General features: G+C 56.8%; 1 protein-coding gene across 1 annotated transcript in view; it reads left to right on the forward strand.

The window, feature by feature from the left end:
- The window catches only part of LOC122383493 (ankyrin repeat domain-containing protein 17-like), a 55,094-nt gene that overhangs the window by 19,238 nt on the left and 16,291 nt on the right, over positions 1-19,565 (forward strand). The window contains exons 3-12 of the mRNA XM_043369995.1: positions 4,562-4,612; positions 5,239-5,363; positions 6,795-6,933; positions 7,418-7,491; positions 7,901-8,042; positions 10,062-10,274; positions 10,917-11,018; positions 11,433-11,832; positions 17,664-17,896; positions 19,371-19,469. Coding sequence (XP_043225930.1) covers positions 4,562-4,612; positions 5,239-5,363; positions 6,795-6,933; positions 7,418-7,491; positions 7,901-8,042; positions 10,062-10,274; positions 10,917-11,018; positions 11,433-11,832; positions 17,664-17,896; positions 19,371-19,469 — 1,578 coding nt within the window. The remainder of the gene's footprint in view (positions 1-4,561; positions 4,613-5,238; positions 5,364-6,794; positions 6,934-7,417; positions 7,492-7,900; positions 8,043-10,061; positions 10,275-10,916; positions 11,019-11,432; positions 11,833-17,663; positions 17,897-19,370; positions 19,470-19,565) is intronic.

Consider the following 19,565-nt stretch of genomic DNA (forward strand, 5'->3'; position numbering starts at 1 on the left):
CCGGGGTAGGACGGATTAGGCTCGCTATTAACGCTTAAAAATCTCCCCTATCGCGACGTTCAAATCTTACATTGGTTTCATAACTTGCGTGCGTGGGTGGATCGGCCTTGGGAGTGTTTTCCTACGCCGAACGTATGATCTGCACCAAGGCACGTTCCGTCCGTACCATCGCATGGCGGTCAGAAAGACAGCACGTTTGGATCTCAGGGCATGGCCGATGATGTTGGTCCTTTTGCCCAGGCCATGGGACTGGGGCTACCACGTCCCCGTAATCCATAGAAGTGTTCATGGCAGTGGCGCTGGCTCCTGCTACGACACGAGCCTATCACGCTGTCTGAAAGGAGCAGAACTTTCCTCGGGAGTCGGCTTCTGACAGCCTGTTTCTAGTCAGCGTCACAAATGTTGACAACCTTTGGCCAAGCAGAGATTTGCGTACTGCAATGCCTTTGCTAGAGCTGGGACAGCTATGTAACGCTCGCCGGCAAGTCACCATGTTTCGTTCAAATTGCTCAACGTTCCATGCCATTTTCACGCTGTTTTTTTGCCCCTCTCCGTCGCGGCGAAATGGTCCGTTGCGGGCTACAGGAACATACTGGTGCACTTGCAGTGCCATAGAGTCCTGGCCACGACGCAGTTGTAGTATTCCGTGCTTCTTCCCGTGCTCTCTTTCCGGTGCGTGTTAGTCGCCATGCTCCACTGAGCGTTGGTCGTTGTGCCAGTTTGGCCAGAGGAGTCATGTAAGTGATTCTCCTGGCTCTCTTGCCGTGCACTGGTCCGAAAGGAAAGGTTGCCAGTTCCGCCAGCCGAACTTTCTCTTTGCACTGTTCAGCCGTGCGCTGGTCCAAGATTGGTGCCAGTTACGCCGGCCGATTTTTCGTTGCACTGCTCAGCTGTGCGCTGGTCCAAGACTGGTGCCAGTTACGCTGGCCGATTTTTCGTTGCACTGCTCAGCCGTGCGCTGGTCCAAGATTGGTGCCAGTTTCGCCGGCCGATTTTTCATTGCACTGCTCAGCCGTACGCTGGTCCAAGAAAGGTGCCAGTCTCGCCGCTACACTGCTCAGCCGTGCGCTGGTCCAAGATTGGTGCCAGTTACGCCGGCCGATTTTTCGTTGTAATGCTCAGCCGTGCGCTGGTCCAAGATTGGTGCCAGTTACGCCGCTACAACCGCTCATGCAGCTGCGCGCCGGTCCAAGTTTGGTGCCAGTTACGCCAGCCGAAATTCGCGACACGAATGTTCTGTAGTCCCTGTTCTGCTGGTCTCCCCCGTGCTATAGCAGCGCATTACTCTCAACGTAATGGAACTCGCTGGGGCTTCCGTGTATGCAGCAGATGTAGTCTGGCTAATTTGCAAGCACGTTGCGTGTGTTGCGGACCATGTGCTGGTGTTGAAGCGAGCTGCGTCTCACGCGCTCCTCAGTTACCGTTTGCGGCTATTGTATGTTGTGTGCCGGACATGCGCCGGGTGAATGCATTTGTTTTACTTTTATGCAAATTTTTATCTGCACTTAATTTTGCTAAGCTTACCTGCCTACGCATCGTTCTCGGGTTCGTGGGGGTAATGGGCTTTTCCTCACCCAAAGGCATTGTTGGAGTGCACAATACATAGACCCATAATCACAACAACGCCTTTGCGAGCTCGAACGAAGCGTAGAAATGTAACATTATAAGTCAACTGATAATGTTTTTTCTCCGCGGTGAGGGCGAGCGCCGCCCATGTGATTGCGTCATACCGCCCGCTCGTCAGGTCCGCATGACCCGAGCCCGGGTCATTCGCGCTCGCAGCGCCGCCGAGAGCAGTCAGCCACTGAGCCGTGGGCTGAGCGCGGCGCTTCCTGCTTTTCGCCATCCACCTCCCCTCCGCCACCGACGCGACTGTATTTTATCATTCGTGTAATTGTGCAGCTTCGCGTACATGCTTGATGCGTTGTGCAATGTACATTCCCTCGTCTTCGGCTATGTATTGTGGGCTTTTCCTCACCCAAAGGCATTGTTGGAGTGCACAATACATAGACCCATAATCACAACAACGCCTTTGCGAGCTCGAACGAAGCGTAGAAAAGGCTTTTACGCAACATTTCTGAAAATTTTGAGTTGATCTGATCTCAGGTCAGGTCACCAGACCTGACCTGACTAGGGTGGATTCACGTGACCTAGGGTCAACTTTTGACCTTTCGACCTTTCGAGGTCAAAATACATATGTTTCGATGCGGATCGACGAGAGGATCACGATGGTGCTATTAGTTTGTTCCTAGCTGGAATACCTTGAAAGTTATTCGAGAAAAACTTCATATATATATATATATGTAAAGTGCCGCTATTTTGACTTCCTTTTAGCTCCTGTGACGTCATCTTTGACCTGACCTGAAAATGACCTCAGTAAAAATTATAGACCTTATCCGTTTGTACCCTTTACCGTTTACCGCTTGTCGCTATCTTGCTTTATTCTCGAGATATCGCTGTCGCTCCCGCTCGTAATAATGGACAGGTCATAAAATTGACCTGACCTGAGGTCAACGCAGGGCGATAACCACTTTTTTATTATCGCATATGAATGATACTTGATAAGGCTTTAAATCGTCATCAGACAAAATTGCAACTTTCAGTGGGGAAATATCAAGGTCACTCTTCGAAAAATAGGACAAAAGGTCACGTGATCAAAATTTTCAAAAATTGAAAATCCGAGATAGCCAAAATGTTTGTTGGTTGATTGTGTGTTGAACCATGTAAGTTTTATCGTAAAAAACCTATAGTTTCTGAGTTATAGGCCGCCAAACATAGGGCTGCAGCGCGAACTGCAGGAATTGCCCGAGGCTATATCTCGGAAACCGTTGTTCGAAGAAAAAAATCCTTGCCACAGCTGGCTTCCCCGCCCATCACAACCCCTTACACCAGTTTTCAACGAGTAATAAAATGTGAGGGTGCAAATTTAATTTTTTATTTGTCGATTTGTCGTGGAACGCCCCCAGAGGCGGTTTAGTGACCCTACCTCAGAAAAGTTTGCAATCACGCCAGAGCTAGAGTTTTTGACCGATCAATTTCTTCTCTTCAGGCTTTAGTTAGGGTACCAGTATGTGTAATTTGTATATCTCAGAATTTTCATATCTGTGACCTGAGGTCAGGCCAGACTCGTGACCTTTACATTGCAAGCCTATGGGAAAATATTGAAACGCCTCCTGCTTCGTGTAAACGAGTCAAAACCACCCAATTCTTTCAGTATTATGGACGATTATCTCATCGGTGATGATCCTGGTGCCGCTAATTGACAGGGGCACCGGCAAAGGTCATCTGAGGTCATGTGACGTCATAAATCGTTTTTCTGTCAATAAATCACGACATGATGGTGCTAAAGACTTGTAAGTGGTACCAAACTGCTCGCCTGGTCAAGGCGCGTCGTTTGGTATGCAGCATGACCATACCGCACAACCTCATTGATGAATGACCTGACCTTGACCTCAGGTCAAATTTCAAATTGACCTGTGAAGGTCATCACATACTTATTTCGCATCGCCTCGGCGAGAGCAACAAAAAATGTATTGATTTTATGTCTCTATGTTTCTTAGTTTAGAAGTTATATAGGTAACTAATTCCAAAACATTTTATCGTTGATGACCTCTGGTGACCTCAATATTGACCTGACTTGAAAATATAATTATGTAAAAGTTGTAGATCTTTAAACGACCTATCAAACGCCGTTCGCCGTTTGTCGCTGCGATGTGTAGTTTTTTAGATCTGAAGGGGGGCCGAATCGGCCCCCCCCGCCAGTTTCTTGTCCCGGCGGAGCCCGCCAGGAATAGGGTTAAGGAGTCTGAGTAAGATTTTGGAAAGCACAGGGTTGTATAACTAAATGGCTGCTACCAATTTACGCAGTCAAATGTGAAAAAAATACGCAAAACTTCTTCAAAACTGCGATGGCCCATACCTCCAGGGGGGCCATACTCGTACCTCCCGGGTCTCCCCTACATGGTAAATGTGCTCTTGCGCGCACAGTCGGGAGCGTTTGTTGCAACTCAGGCCAAGTGACGCAGTCAGGTATCCGAGGCAGCTGATGTAAAAGCCAGGGTTCATCCGTGCCTGATTATGAATGGTTATTTCGTTATTTTAGCTTAACAACGTGTCAAATGACAGCATTCTGTTATTGGTTGGTCAGATGACAGTTATGTAAATCGCTACCTTTTACCTACGCCGCGCTGGTTGAACTCCGTGTGGCCCGGCGGCGGTCTATCTGCCCACCCGTCCTCCGCCGTCCGCCGCGGACATGCGGGGTAGACTGTGCCGCCGCGCCGCCGCGCGCTGCGGTACAGTCTACCCTCGCAGGTCCGACGGCAGTGAGGACTAGGAGCGCCAGTGGTCCCGCCAAAGCGTCGCTGAAGCGCTCAACAGCTACGTCGAGCGCTATATTTTGTCTTAACTCCCAGTCCAGTTAGCTGACTAACGAGAAATGCATGCAGGCTTGTAAACATAAAGGCCAATGGTGAAACGCTACATCAACTATTTAGCCTATTAGGCATTTATATAACATTTTAGTTGGTACTAAATGACGATGGATGGCGATCTTTTTCAGGAACTCCTCGCAGCTGGGGCGAATGTCAACCACGCTTCCAGCTATGACGGGGTGAGGAGCGAGCTTTTTGCTCTGGATAACTTCTGATCGCGCGGCTGTTGGGAGGGAATTGCGTGATTGATAAACCATTCTACTGACAAACGTATGCAGACCATTACATTACACATAATGGGAATGCATTACCTTACCATGGATATAGGAAATTTGTGACATTATGCGAGGTGGAATCTGGCAATGACCTTGGAGTTTCAAATGTCACTGACCTGTGACCTGTGCCCGTGTCACTGACATGTGACCTCTGCCCGTGTCACTGACCTGTGACCTGTGCCCGTGTCTGTGACCTGTGACCTCTGTCCGTGTCACTGACCTGTGACCTATGCCCGTGTCACTGACCTGTGACCTGTGCCCGTGTCACTGACCTGTGACCTCTGTCCGTGTCACTGACCTGTGACCTGTGCCCGTGTCACTGACCTGTGACCTGTGCCCGTGTTACTTACCTGTGACCTGTGCCCGTGTCACTGACCTGTGACCTGTGCCCGTGTCACCGACCTGTGACCTGTGCCCATGTCTCTGACCTGTGACCTCTGTCCCTGTCACTGACCTGTGACCTGTGCCCGTGTCTCTGACCTGTGACCTGTATCCGTGTCACTGACCTGTGACCTGTGCCCGTGTCACAGGAGACGGCTCTGACGCTGGCCTGTTCCCGCGGGGAGACCAAGCCGGTCGGCCTGCTGGTACAGCGCGGAGCAGACGTGAACCATGTCAACGGGGATGGGGATACCCCGCTGATACTGGCCGCAGGGTGAGAGGGAGAGAGGGGGGAACAGGGACACCCCGCTGATACTGGCCGCAGGGTGAGAGAGAGGGAGAGAGGGGAGAGAGAGAGAGAGAGGGAACAGGGGCACCCCACTGATACTGGCCGCAGGGTGAGAGAGAGGGGGAGAGAGAGAGAGAGAGAGAGAGAGAGAGGGGGAGAGAGAGAGAGGGGGAGCAGGGACACCCCACTGATACTGGCCGCAGGGTGAGAGGGAGAGAGAGAGAGAGAGCAGGGATACCCCGCTGATACTGGCCGCAGGGTGAGAGGGAGGGAGAGAGGGGGGAGCAGGGACACCCCGCTGATACTGGCCGCAGGGTGAGAGGGGGGAGAGAGTGAGAGAGAGAGAGAGAGAGAGAGAGAGGAGAGAGAGTGAGAGAGTGAGAGAGAGAGAGGGGAGCAGGGACACCCCGCTGATACTGGCCGCAGGGTGAGAGGGAGAGGGGAGAGAGAGAGAGAGGGAGAGGGAGCAGAGACACCCCGCTGATACTGGCCGCAAGGTGAGAGGGAGAGAGAGGGGGAGCAGGGACACCCGACTGATACTGGCCGCAGGGTGAGAGAGAGAGAGGGGGTAGAAAGAGTTAGAGTTAGAGAGAGAGGAGAGAGAGAGAGAGAGAGAGAGAGAGAGAGAGAGAGAGAGAGAGAGAGAGAGAGAGCAGGGACACCCCACTGATACTAGCCGCAGGGTGAGAGGGAGAGAGAGAGGGGGAGCAGGGACACCCCGCTGATACTGGCCGCAGGGTGAGAGGGGGGAGAGAGTGAGAGAGAGAGAGAGAGAGAGAGAGAGAGAGAGAGAGAGAGGAGAGAGAGAGAGAGAGAGAGAGAGAGAGAGGAGCAGGGACACCCCGCTGATACTGGCCGCAGGGTGAGAGGGAGAGGGGAGAGAGAGAGGGAGAGGGAGCAGAGACACCCCGCTGATACTGGCCGCAGGGTGAGAGGGAGAGAGAGGGGGGAGCAGGGACACCCGACTGATACTGGCCGCAGGGTGAGAGAGAGAGAGAGGGGGTAGAAGAGTTAGAGAGAGAGAGAGAGAGAGAGAGAGAGAGAGAGAGAGAGAGAGAGAGAGAGAGAGAGAGAGAGAGAGAGAGGGTGGTCTGAGGGGGAGAGAGGGGAGGGAACAGAGGTGTCTGGAGAACAATAATAAGCAGTGAGCAGTGAGCACCGGATGTGGGCTTTGCTGTTTGAGGCCGCCAAACTAGAGGTCATGTGAAGAATGAAGGAATGTTTAAAGATTGAAATGTTCACCCCTTATGTTCTAACAACCGTGGTTTGTAGTCGCCGCAGCTCGGAACCGTCCTGTTAGTGATGGGCTTGCCGATGTACATATAACCGTATATTCTGTTGTCGCCGCAGCTCTGGGTACGTCCTGTTATTGAGGGGCCTGCTGATGTATAACCGTATATTCTGTTGTCGCCACAGCTCTGGAAACGTCCTGTTGGTGAAGGGCCTGCTGGTGGAGAAGGCCGACTTCGAGTACCGCAACAAGAGGACCGGCGATACGGCGCTAAGTAGAGCCATGGCCTTCGACCGACAGGCGTGCGCCCAACTGCTGATAAAGGTGACTGTCGGCCGTCACTCTGTGCTCCATACCGTGCTCGTCAATATATCGATACCTTTTTTTAAACCCCACATCTGTTCTCCGGTGAATTTCCGGGAAGCACGAAAGATCTCTTTTTAGTAGTGTCCAATCGTCCGATCCTGATCAAATTTGTGTGTTCGTAAGCTTGCTCTGGCATTGCTTGATCTGCCAAGACAGACAAACTTGAGAAAAATCGAGTGACTGTACCTTTTTTGAAGGTTTCTAAACAACTTGTCTGAACTTCACGGGAGAACAAATGTGGGGTTTAAAAAAAGGTGTCGATATGCTGTGTTAGTTACGGCTCAGTTGAAATAATTTGAGCTTCTTAGAGCCTTCTTATGCACTGACGCCGGAAGCCGACGGTGCCAGTCTCACCGTCAGTGTGTGTGTGTGTGTGTGTGTGTTCTGGTTTTCTGACGAACTGACGCCGGTGACTGACGCTGCCCGTCTGTTCCGTCCTCAGCACGACGCGTTCGTAGCCACGGACGTGTCCTCGATGTTCGAGGCCATCCGCGCTGGTCACACCGACACCATACTGTGAGTGTGCTCCCTGCTTTTTCTTTCAAGTTTATTGTAAATATAACTAATGTTACATTCATATTCGTTAGCCGCACTCGTTTCCATCTGCTCTTTTGCTCTAATCGTATTCGAAGCTAAACTGCCACTACTTGACCCGTATAGAACAGACCTTAAAGTGAATTTAGCTAGCTCCACAAAAAGTCATTACATCTGACGTTCGATGTCTGAAACATGGGAAGCATCCGTCGAAAACTATTAGTCGAAAACTATATCTTGTTCGAAAACTATTCGACATTCGATTGGACATTCGCATTCAACGGATATATCGCTGTTGGCGAATGCATATCATTTTTGTGTTACGATTCTTTCGCACCTAGTCCTATACCGGGAAGCGTTGCTGACTGCCTGCCCTGTCGCCGGTTTCCAGGGAGTTACTGAAGAGACATGAACAGGAGAAGGGTACCAAGCCCCGTGTGGAGACGATTGTGCTCAGCGCAGCCTCCTGCGGACAAGTGCACATCATAGAGACGCTTCTCGACATCGACAGAGACAACGAGCTCAACGTGCTCGTAAGTTCGCACTAATGGAAATGTGAAATCCAGCATGTAAATTTTGTTGTATCAATGCATGTGCTTATTATAAACCCAGATGACCAATGACCATTAAGTAGACGTGCGCATAGAATGTCATTAGAATAGAACTAATGTAGTTGAATATTTTAGCGCGTGTAATTTTTCTTATCTCTCTCCATTCGCTGTTCGCTAAGCATTTACAACAAAATGTACGTTTCATGTATCTATTGTAGGCATCATTCAGTGGTGAATCTATGTATCATCAGACGTGCGGATTGACATATGCTCCTCCCCTGCCTCTCCCTACCTAACCTAACCTAGCCAGAAGTACCGCGCAGTTGACAGCCGGACGCTGCCGACCGCCGTATACAGTGTTGACCTGTATCCCCTCGACTCCCAGAACTACCGTACGATGGACGGGCGCCTGAGGTATACAAAGTTGACCTGTGCCCTCTCGGCTCCCGTTGACCGGTGCCCTCTCGACTCCCCCAGAACTACCGTACGATGGACGGCCGCCTGAGGTACACAGTAGTGACCTGTATCCCCTCGGCTCCCCCAGAACTACCGTACGATGGACGGCCGGACCCTGCTGATCGCCGCCTGCGATACACAGTGTTGACCTGTATCCTCTCGACTCCCCCAGAACTACCGTACGATGGACGGCCGCCTGAGGTACACAGTAGTGACCTGTATCCCCTCGGCTCCCCCAGAAATACCGTACGATGGACGGCCGGACCCCGCTGATCGCCGCCTGTGATGTACGGTAGTGACCTCAGACCAGTACCCTCTCGGCTCCCCCAGAACTACCATACGATGAACGGGCGCCTGAGGTATACAAAGTTGACCTGTATCCCCTCGGCTCCCCCAGAACTACCGTACGATGGACGGCCGGACCCCGCTGATCGCCGCCTGTGATATACGGTAGTGACCTCAGACCAGTACCCTCTCGGCTCCCCCAGAACTACCATACGATGAACGGGCGCCTGAGGTATACAAAGTTGACCTGTATCCCCTCGGCTCCCCCAGAACTACCGTACGATGGACGGTCGGACCCCGCTGATCGCCGCCTGAGATACACAGTGGTGACCTGTATCCCCTCTGGACTCCCCCAGAACTACCGTACGATGGACGGCCGCCTGAGGTACACAGTAGTGACCTGTATCCTCTCGACTCTCCCAGAACTACCGTACGATGGACGGTCGGACCCCGCTGATCGCCGCCTGAGATATACGGTAGTGACCTCAGACCTGTATCCTCTCGACTCCCCCAGAACTACCGTACGATGGACGGGCGGACCCCGCTGATCGCCGCCTGTGATATACGGTAGTGACCTCAGACCAGTACCCTCTCGGCTCCCCCAGAACTACCATACGATGAACGGGCGCCTGAGGTATACAAAGTTGACCTGTATCCCCTCGACTCCCCCAGAACTACCGTACGATGGACGGGCGGACCCCGCTGATCGCCGCCTGGTCTATACATACAGCGTTGACATGTATCCCTCTCGGCTCCCCCAGAACTACCGTACGATGGACGGGCGCCTGGGATACACAGTAGTGACCACTGACCTGTATCCCCTCGACTCCCCCAGAACTACCGTACGATGGACGGCCGCCATGAGGTATACAGTGGTGACCTGTGCCCTCTCGACTCCCGTTGACCAGTGCCCTCTCGACTCTCCCAGAACTACCGTACGATGGACGGGCGCCTGAGGTATACAAAGTTGACCTGTGCCCTCTCGGCTCCCGTTGACCGGTGCCCTCTCGACTCCCAGAACTACCGTACGATGGACGGGCGCCTGAGATACACAGTGGTGACCTGTATCCCCTCGACTCCCCCAGAACTACCGTACGATGGACGGGCGGACCCCGCTGATCGCCGCCTGAGATACACAGTGTTGACCTGTATCCCCTCGACTCCCCCAGAACTACCGTACGATGGACGGGCGGACCCCGCTGATCGCCGCCTGAGATATACGGTAGTGACCTCAGACCTGTATCCCCTCGACTCCCCCAGAACTACCGTACGATGGACGGTCGGACCCCGCTGATCGCCGCCTGCGCCGCCGGTCACACGGACACCGCCGAGCTGCTGATCGAGCGCGGCGCACAGGTGGACAGCCCGCTCAACAAGACCATGACGCCGCTGTCGGTGGCCGTGGACGGCGGCCACGCCGACCTGACGCTGCTGCTGCTGGCCAAGGGCGCCGACCCGCACCGCCAACTGCAGGTCAGTGGCAGGTCACCGGCGCCGACCCGCACCGCCAACTGCAGGTCAGTGGCAGGTCACCGGCGCCGACCCGCACCGCCAACTGCAGGTCAGTGGCAGGTCACCGCGGGGGAGAGGGGGGGGCACCGGCGCCGACCCGCGCCGCAAACAGCAGGTCAGTGGCAGGTCACCGCGGGGGAGAGAGGTGGCACCGGCGCCGACCCGCACCGCCAACTGCAGGTCAGTGGCAGGTCACCGCGAGGGAGAGGGGGGGGGGGCACCGGCGTCGACCCGCGCCGCAAACTGCAGGTCAGTGGCTGGGGGGGGGGGGGAGAGGGGGGCACCGGTGCCTACCCGCGCCGCAAACAGCAGGTACTCAGTTTGTAAACACGGCTTGAGAGTTTGCCTTTTACCCAAAACATATAAGCCGTCATACCTTATGAATACACGTATACAAATATGTTGCAAATATGTTGCACAAATACAACATATTTGTGCAAATACACAAATATGTTGCGTAATGTGACTCGGCAACATTTTTCATTGACGCAGTGCTGAGGCGTGCGCTCAGTTCTATGTATGCGGCATCATCGAATCGTGTCGCTTTTAGTGACGACTTGCAGTCAGGCCAGCCTCCTGATGAGCCTGCTGCTCCGTTCACAGAGCGGGCTGACTCCTGTGATGATCGCCTCCTCCCACGGCTTCACCAAGGTGCTCAACATGCTGCTCAACTACGAGACCATCCAGCAGAACATGGAGGCACTGGTGAGTTCTAAGCGTCTATGTGTTACAGAGCAGTGCGAGGGCGGGCTGACATTTTGGAACGCACTGGACGTCTCGTCAGTCCCAATTTATGTTTATCGGCTTTATTTGCGGATGCTGAGAACATTGCTATCGTGAATGTTACTGTTATTGAGAAGCAACGCTTGATATTTTCAAACCGTACTCACTTTGGTAGTGAAAGCACAAGTGTAATTTTCTGTCACGAGCCACTGGATACGTAACACCGATTGTTGTTCCGTGCTTAGATACCGTAACTGTCCGTACCTGTAGTCGCTCTGACACGGGTTGCATTTAGCACATAGTCGGCACCCTCTGTCCAGTAACTCCCTCGCCGCCGAACTACTAACTTCTATCCTGTTTGAGTGTCGAGGAGTTGAACAGGTTTTCTGTTTCCAGAGCGATGCAAATCGCGCGGCTGGAGCTGCCAACGGAGCCGCTAACGGCGCTGCCAACCGGGCCGCCAACGGGGCCGCCAACGGGGCCGCCAACGGGGCCGCCAACGGCGCTGCCAACGGGGCCGCCAACGGCGCTGCCAACGGGGCCGCCAACGGCGCTGCCAACGGGCACGGCGCGAACGGAGCCTCCAGCGGCGGGTACGACAGCGAGACGAGCTCCGAAGGCGGCGGCGCCAGCGGCGACTCCGGCAGCGACAACGACGACGAGTTGGTGGACGAGGCCGAGACGGGCTCCGACGAGGAGCGCCCGCAGAGGGAGGCGCGGCGCGGCGCCGCCGCCCGGCCCTCGGCCCGCCGCGCACTGTGGCAGGACGCCTTCTCCGTCGGCAGGCAGGAGCGGGGTGAGCAGCGAACACCCTCCCCGAGTCCGGACCGTGACCTGACCCCGGGTCAGGGGCAGAGCGTCCCCTCCCCGAGTCCGGACCGTGACCTGACCCCGGGTCAGGGGCAGAGCGTCCCCTCTCCGGGTCAGAGGCAGAGCACCCTCTCTACAGGTCCGGAGCGCGTCCCGTCGCCAGGTCCGGAGCGGCGTTCACCGTCACTGAGACAGGAGCGGCACGTCCCTTCGCCAGGTCTGGCCTCCCGCCTAGAGAAAATGGTCTCTGACCTGGTGGACCGTGACCCGTCACCAGGTCACCCGCTGCGCGCCCCGTCCCGAGGTCAGGGGACGAACGCTTCCTCTTTAGGTCAGAAGCGCGCCCCATTCCCAGGTCTGTCCTCCCACCGGGGGCGGCGGGCCCCGTCCCCGGGTCTGCACGGGAACCCGTCCACGGGTCTGCACGGGAACCCGTCCACGGGTCTGCACGGTAACCCGTCCACGGGTCTGCACGGTAACCCGTCCCCGGGTCTGCACGGTAACCCGTCCACGGGTCGAGAGCGGCGCGTCCCATCCCCAGGTCTGGCCTCCCGCCTGGAGCGGATGGTCTCTGACCTGGTGGACCGTGACCCGTCCCCGTGTCAGCCGCTACGTGCCCCGTCTCCGGGTCTGGCCTCCCGCCTGGAGCGGATGGTCTCTGAGCTGCTGGACGATGACCGCGGCTGCGGGGTGCTCTGCTCGGGTGTGTGTTCAAAGGGGACCCTCTGCCGGTTCTGGAGTAACGGCGGCGGTCTGATGTTGAACATAAATAGATCGAAGAGGATGGTTACAAACAATGTAAGGACGGCCTTTACACCATATGACTGGACAGCGAGCCCCACCTGGGCGCCGCCCTGGGCCGGGGTCCTGTCTGATCCTGTTAGCGATTTGATGTCGTCCCCGCTACTGGATGAGGAGGTCGCTCTGATCACATCGCGAATGTGCGGCGCCCCGGGCCGGCCCTGTGCGGACGGCACCCCTCAGAGGCAGGGACTGAGTGACGGACAGTATGGGGAGGATGACGGACAGTATGGGGAGGAGGAGGACGGACAGTATGGGGAGGAGGAAGAGGAAGACGACGAAGACGACGAAGACGACGATGACGACGATGACGACGATGACGACGATGACGACGAAGACGACGAAGACGACGAAGACGACGACGACGACGACGAAGGATATGAGGAGGAGGACAGCCAGTATGGGGAGGAGGAGGAGGAGGAGGAGGAGGACGGACAGTATGGGGAGGAGGAGGAGGACGACGACGACGACGAAGAGTATGAGGAGGAGGAGGAGGAGGAGGAGGAGTACGGACAGTTTAGGGAGGAGGACGGACATTATGGGGAGGAGGACGGACAGTATGGGGAGGAGGACGGACAGTATGGGGAGGAGGACGGACAGTATGGGGAGGAGGACGGACATTATGGGGAGGAGGACGGACATTATGGGGAGGAGGACGGACAGTATGGGGAGGAGGACGGACAGTATGGGGAGGAGGACGGACAGTATGGGGAGGAGGACGGACAGTATGGGGAGGAGGACGGACAGTATGGGGAGGAGGCGGACGGACATTATAGAGACGAGGCGGACGGACAGTATGGGGAGGAGGAGGACGGACAGTATGGGGAGGAGGAGGAGAACGGACAGTATGTGGAAGAGGAGGTGCAGGACGGACAGTATGAGGAGAGCGAACAGTATGAGGGGGAGGACGGACATTATGGGGAGGAGGACGGACAGTATGGGGAGGAGGACGGACAGTATGGGGAGGAGGAGGACGGACAGTATGAGGACGAACCGAATGAAGAGTATGATGACGAAAGCCGTTACGGCGACGATGACGATGGCAGTGATGACGACAGCGATGACGACAGCGATGACGACGACAGCGATGACGACAGTGATGACGACAGTGATGACGACAGTGATGACGACAGCGATGACGACGACAGCGATGACGACGACAGCGATGACGACGACAGCGATGACGACGACAGCGATGACGACGACAGCGATGACGACGACAGCGATGACGACGACAGCGATGACGACGACAGCGATGACGACGACAGCGATGACGGCGACAGCGATGACGGCGACAGCGACAACAAAGGCGATGACTACAAGGGCGATGACAACAGCAAAGACGGTGTCAACAGCAAAGACGGTGTCAACAACAAAGACGGTGTCAACAACAAAGACGGTGTCAACAGCAAAGACGGTGTCAACAGCAAAGACGGTGACCACAACAAAGACGGTGACAACAACAAAGACGGTGACAACAACAAAGACGGTGACAACAACAAAGACGGTGACAACAACAAAGACGGTGACAACAACAAAGACGGTGACAACAACAAAGACGGTGACAACAACAAAGACGGTGACAACAAAGACGGTGACAACAACAAAGACGGTGACCACAACAAAGACGGTGACCACAACAAAGACGGTGACCACAACAAAGACGGTGACCACAACAAAGACGGTGACCACAACAAAGACGGTGACCACAACAAAGACGATGACCACAACAAAGACAGTGACCACAACAAAGACGATGAGGGCAGCAAAGGTAACTACGAAGAAACTGAAAGCGATAGCGACGACGAAAGTAATAAGTGTGCCGACGACGAGTGTGACGATGGCGAGGGCGCAGATGACGGAGGGCCTGTCGCCCGCGGAGTTGAAGCTGAGGGGACGGACTCCAGCTCGTCCTTTGCCCTGTTGGACGTCAGCTCGGATTCCTCCTCGTGGCAGCTGTTGTCTGACGAGCCTGGGGACGGCCAGCTCCAGTCGGACGAGGGAGAGCTCCTGTCTGAGGGGGAGCTGCTGTCTGAGAAACCGAGCGGCCGCCTCCACTTCAGCCAGCGGGAGGACACAGGCAACGGCTGATAGCCGCCAGGTGATGTCAATGGACGTTGTCTGAATGCTTATGGTCGTCTTGTGGCTTATAGTCGCTGTCTGATGGCTAATGGGTGAAATTTCATGATCTGAGGAACGCTCACTGATGACCAAGGGACGCTCTCTTATGTTTGAGGGACGCTCTGAGGGCTAATGGCCGTTTCCTCGTGGCTGAAGGAGGAACCCTCTGACGGCTGAGGGACGATTGCTGATGACAAATACCGTTGTCTGATGGCTGAGAGACGGTCTATGACGACTGTCGGACGCTCTCTGGGGCTTAGTAACGCTCTCTGACGGCTGAGGACCGCTGCCTGGTGGCTAAGGGACGCTCTGTGAGGACTGAGGGACGCTCTCGGGACTGAGGGACGCTCTCTGGGGACTGAGGGACGCTCTCTGGGGGCTGAGGGACGCTCTCTGATGGCTGAGGACCGTGTCTGGTGGCTGAGAGACTCCCTGTGATGGCCAAGTGACGCTCTTTGACGGCTGAGTGGTGTTCTCTGATGGCTTAAGTCTCTCTCTGGTGGATGCGTGACGCCTTCTGATTGCTGAGGGACGCTTGCTGATGGCTGAGGTATGCTCTTTAATGACTGGGGAACACTCTGCTATGCTACTTCGGGGGCACTGCTTCTTTCTGTTGGCTGGTAGACGATGTTTGAGAGCCAAGAGCCCGGCCGTTGACTGGCTGCCCCTGCCTGGTTCCTGGAATCGTTAGACGTTACAATCAACATGTCAAAAAAAAAAAACATCAAAAGTGTGCGGTTAGTGGTGTTCCAAAGTGGGTGAATGTTGTCCATCATCCAAAGTGGTGAATATCAGCGATTATAGTTGACGATGCTGCCGTAAAGCTGGGTGAACCTTATCTGGGAGCTCGGAGCGCTCGTGAGCCTCGGCTCGGGCAGTGGAGAAATCGGGGTCACTTTCCGCTTCACTCGCGTTGCTCTGGACTCGATGTCTAGTGGGATGTGCTTTCATAGTCCAGCTTAGTTAGTGTTAAGACGCTCATTTCGATTGTTCGTTTGGATGACTTGCGTGTTTTCGCCGCTATTTCTCAATAAACGTCCTGGAAGCACGTTTCACGCTAGTTTGAGGCTGTGTCGTACGACAATGAGTTCTCGTCTGAAGGGAGAAGCTGGTAAAGGAGGAGCACTCTCCTCGCGGCAATAGTGACTCTGTCACCAGTGACGTCATCGTCAGTACTGCCTCGACACCGGTGACGTCACAGTTGTGTCACCGACCAGCCAGGTGGGTGACTGTGCATGATGGCACGACAGCGGTGCATTGTGCATTGTGCAATGCTCAGGACCGTGCGGCTTGGAGTTCTCGGGGGATAATCTAATGAGACGTGCATGGGAACAAGACCGTAACTGCATGAGCTTTGGTGCAAATATCACGAAGACGTTGGGGTAAAGAAGAAATCATGTGCGAAAGAGAACATTTGCCGATGCGAAGCTGGGTGCTTGCTGCTATTGAAGAAAAGTTTGTCTCCTTGGGATGTCGGTCGACAGCAAATCTGTATGCATGGTCTGCGTCGTCCGTCCTGCACCTCGGTTGGTAAAGCACTGAGGTCTCCTGAGGAGACTCGAGTCGCTCTGGTACTCCATACAAACACTCTGGTATTGTCTATGGGCGGCTGGTGGCAGCAGCTGCAGCCAGTTGAAGTATGTGCGCAGGACGGGACGCTTTCCGCTGGCAGATTTCGCTTGGCTTCAGCGTCTGGGTTTCCAATGCTACGAAGTCGTTTTTGATAGGCTGGTAAACATCAGGCACGCGCAAAAAAAGCTTCTTTGGGCACGCTGACTTTAGCGTCCGAATACAATACCTATTGTGACTAAAATCGTCATGTGTATGAGCAGAACAGAGGCCATGTCCCTCTCGGCAGAATGTGCGTATGATTGCTGGTCTGCGGGGAGACTAATCCGACCGGCTGGGGTCGTGTGGCCGTCCCAGTTCGTCCCCCTGGCATGCAAATTGCGACCGTCCTTCATACAGGGACTATTCCTACGACTGCCGGGTGTGTCTCCGCCCTGTTCCTCCGGCCGTACGTACCCTCTGTACCTCCCGTTGTACCCGCTCCGTACCTCCCGCTGTGCCCTCCGTACCTCCCGCTGTACCCACTTTACCTCCCGCTCTGTACCCGCTCCGTTCCTCCCGCTGTAAGCACTCTGTTCTTCCCGCTGTACCCACTGTATCTCCCGCTGTACCCGCTCCGTACCTCCCGCTGTGCCCTCTGTACCTCCCGCTGTACCCGCCCCGTACCCCCCGCTGTGCCCGCTGTGTTCTGTGTCCTCCGTCCCGTCGTGCTGCACCCCCTCCCCACTGACCGTCCCCTGCCCGGTCCCCCTCAGCCCGGAAGCGGTCGATGCTGTCCGCGCGTCCACTGACCGTCCCCCCCCCCGGTCCTACTGACCGTCCCCTCCCCGGTCCTACTGACCGTCCCCTCCCCGGTCCCACTGACCGTCCCCTCCCCGGTCCTACTGACCGTCCCCTCCCCGGTCCTACTGACCGTCCCCTCCCCTGTCCTACTCTCCCCGGTCCCACTGACCGTCCCCTGCCCGGTCCCACTGACCGTCCCCTCCCCGGTCCTACTGACCGTCCCCTGCCCGGTCCTACTGACCGTCCCCTCCCCGGTCCTACTGACCGTCCCCTCCCTGGTCCTACTGACCGTCCCCTCCCCGGTCCTACTGACCGTCCCCTGCCCGGTCCTACTGACCGTCCCCTCCCCGGTCCTACTGACCGTCCCCCTCCCCGGTCCTACTGACCGTCCCCTGCCCGGTCCTACTGACCGTCCCCTCCCCGGTCCTACTGACCGTCCCCTCCCCGGTCCCTGGCAGCCCGGAAGCGGTCGGTGCTGGTGCGCGCGTCCACTGACTGTCCCCTCCCCGGTCCTACTGACCGTCCCCTCCCCGGTCCCCTCAGCCCGGAAGCGGTCGGTGCTGGTGCGCGCGTACGGCGCCGAGCTGGCCGCGCTCTCCGGCGTCCCGGTGGACCAGCTCCTGCCGGACAGTGACGAGGAGGAGGCCCTGGAGATCCAGTACCGCGTGGCCGAGACGCAGCTCATCCTGGACGACATCCGCGACGATACCAAGGAGTACCTGGAGCGGCAGGCCGAATACGAGCAGAGCATGGACCAGCTGCCCGCCGACCCCGAGGTGAGGGAGGGGATGGGCGGAACACAGAGCATGGACCAGCTGCCAGCAGACCCGGAGGTGAGGGAGGGAGGGGAGGGGACACAGAGCCTGGACCAGCTACCAGCTGACCCCGAGGTGAGGGAGGGACAGACGGGAGACAGAGCCTGAACCAGCTGCCGGCTGACCCCGAGGTGAGGGAGGGAGGGAGGGAGGGAGGGGCGGAACACAGAGGGTGGCAGAGCTGCCAGCAGACCCCGAGGTGAGGGAGGGACAGACGGGACACAGAGCCTGGACCAGCTGCCGGCTGACCCCGAGGTGAGGGAGGGACAGACGGGAGACAGAGCCTGGACCAGCTGCCGGCAGACCCCGAGGTGAGGGAGGGAGGGGAGGGGACGGGACACAGAGCATGGACCAGCTGCCGGCTGACCCCGAGGTGAGGGAGGGAGGGGAGGGGACACAGAGCTTGGACCAGCTGCCGGCTGACCCCGAGGTGAGGGAGGGAGGGGAGGGGACACAGAGCATGGACCAGCTGCCGGCAGACCCCGAGGTGAGGGAGGGATGCAAACGGGAGACAGAGCATGGACCAGCTGCCGGCTGACCCCGAGGTAACGGAGGGACAGACGGGACACAGAGCCTGGACCAGCTGCCGGCGGACCCCGAGGTAACGGAGGGAGGGAGGGAGGGAGGGGCGGAACACAGAGGGTGGCAGAGCTGCCAGCAGACCCCGAGGTAACGGAGGGACAGACGGGACACAGAGCCTGGACCAGCTGCCGGCGGACCCCGAGGTGAGGGACACAGGGAGGGGCGGGACGGGACACAGAGCATGGACCAGCTGCCCGCAGACCCCGAGGTGAGGGAGGGACACAGGGAGGGGATGGGCGGAACACAGAGCATGGACCAGCTGCCAGCGGACCCGGAGGTGAGGGTGAGGGACGGAGGGAGGGGCGAGGAGGAACGCAGAGGGTGGATCAGCTGCCGGCTGACCCCGAGGTGAGGGAGGGATGCAGACGGGGCACAGAGCATGGAACAGCTACCAGCAGACCCGGAGGTGAGGGAGGAAGGGAGGGGCGGAACACAGAGCCTGGACCAGCTACCGGCGGACCCGGAGGGGAGTTAGGTAGGGAGGGAGGGGAGGGGACGGGACACATAGGGTAGCAGAGCTGGTCAGGTGAGGGACACCGGGATGGAGGAACACAGGGGGTGAACCGGCTGTCGGCTGACCCCGAGGTAAGGGGCATATGGAGGGGCGGGGCGGGAACAGAGTGATCGAGGTGGAAGGTCACGCGGAGAGGAGACTGGAGAGGTCCGACGGCGAGGGGTCCATTGCGTTGAGACTCGATTGGCAGTTTGTGTGGTACAGTTATTGTGAATTTGTGGGAGGCTGATCGGGTCTGTTTGGCGGCCTGCTGCCATCCCGGCTGCCGTCGGCCGATTGTGAGCCTCCCCGGCGACTCTCGGGCCCCGGTCACCATTCGCGTCTGCCCTGTTCCCGCAGGAGAGGAAGCTGACGCTGCAGCAGCTCAATGAGGAAGGCGCGCGCCTCGACTCCATGAAGGAGCGGATGAACAAGAGGATCGACCAGTTTGAGGCCAAGGTGGGTGGGTCCCCCTGACGGATCTGGTGTCTGGAACTGTATCTCCTTTTCCGCGGCGCTCCGTTATGTTGTTTTATGCTCTGTGCGTAAACGGGA

This window comes from Amphibalanus amphitrite, unplaced genomic scaffold, assembly GCF_019059575.1.
Source record: "Amphibalanus amphitrite isolate SeventyFive unplaced genomic scaffold, NRLGWU_Aamphi_draft 000165F_arrow, whole genome shotgun sequence".
Taxonomy (NCBI): domain Eukaryota; kingdom Metazoa; phylum Arthropoda; class Thecostraca; order Balanomorpha; family Balanidae; genus Amphibalanus; species Amphibalanus amphitrite.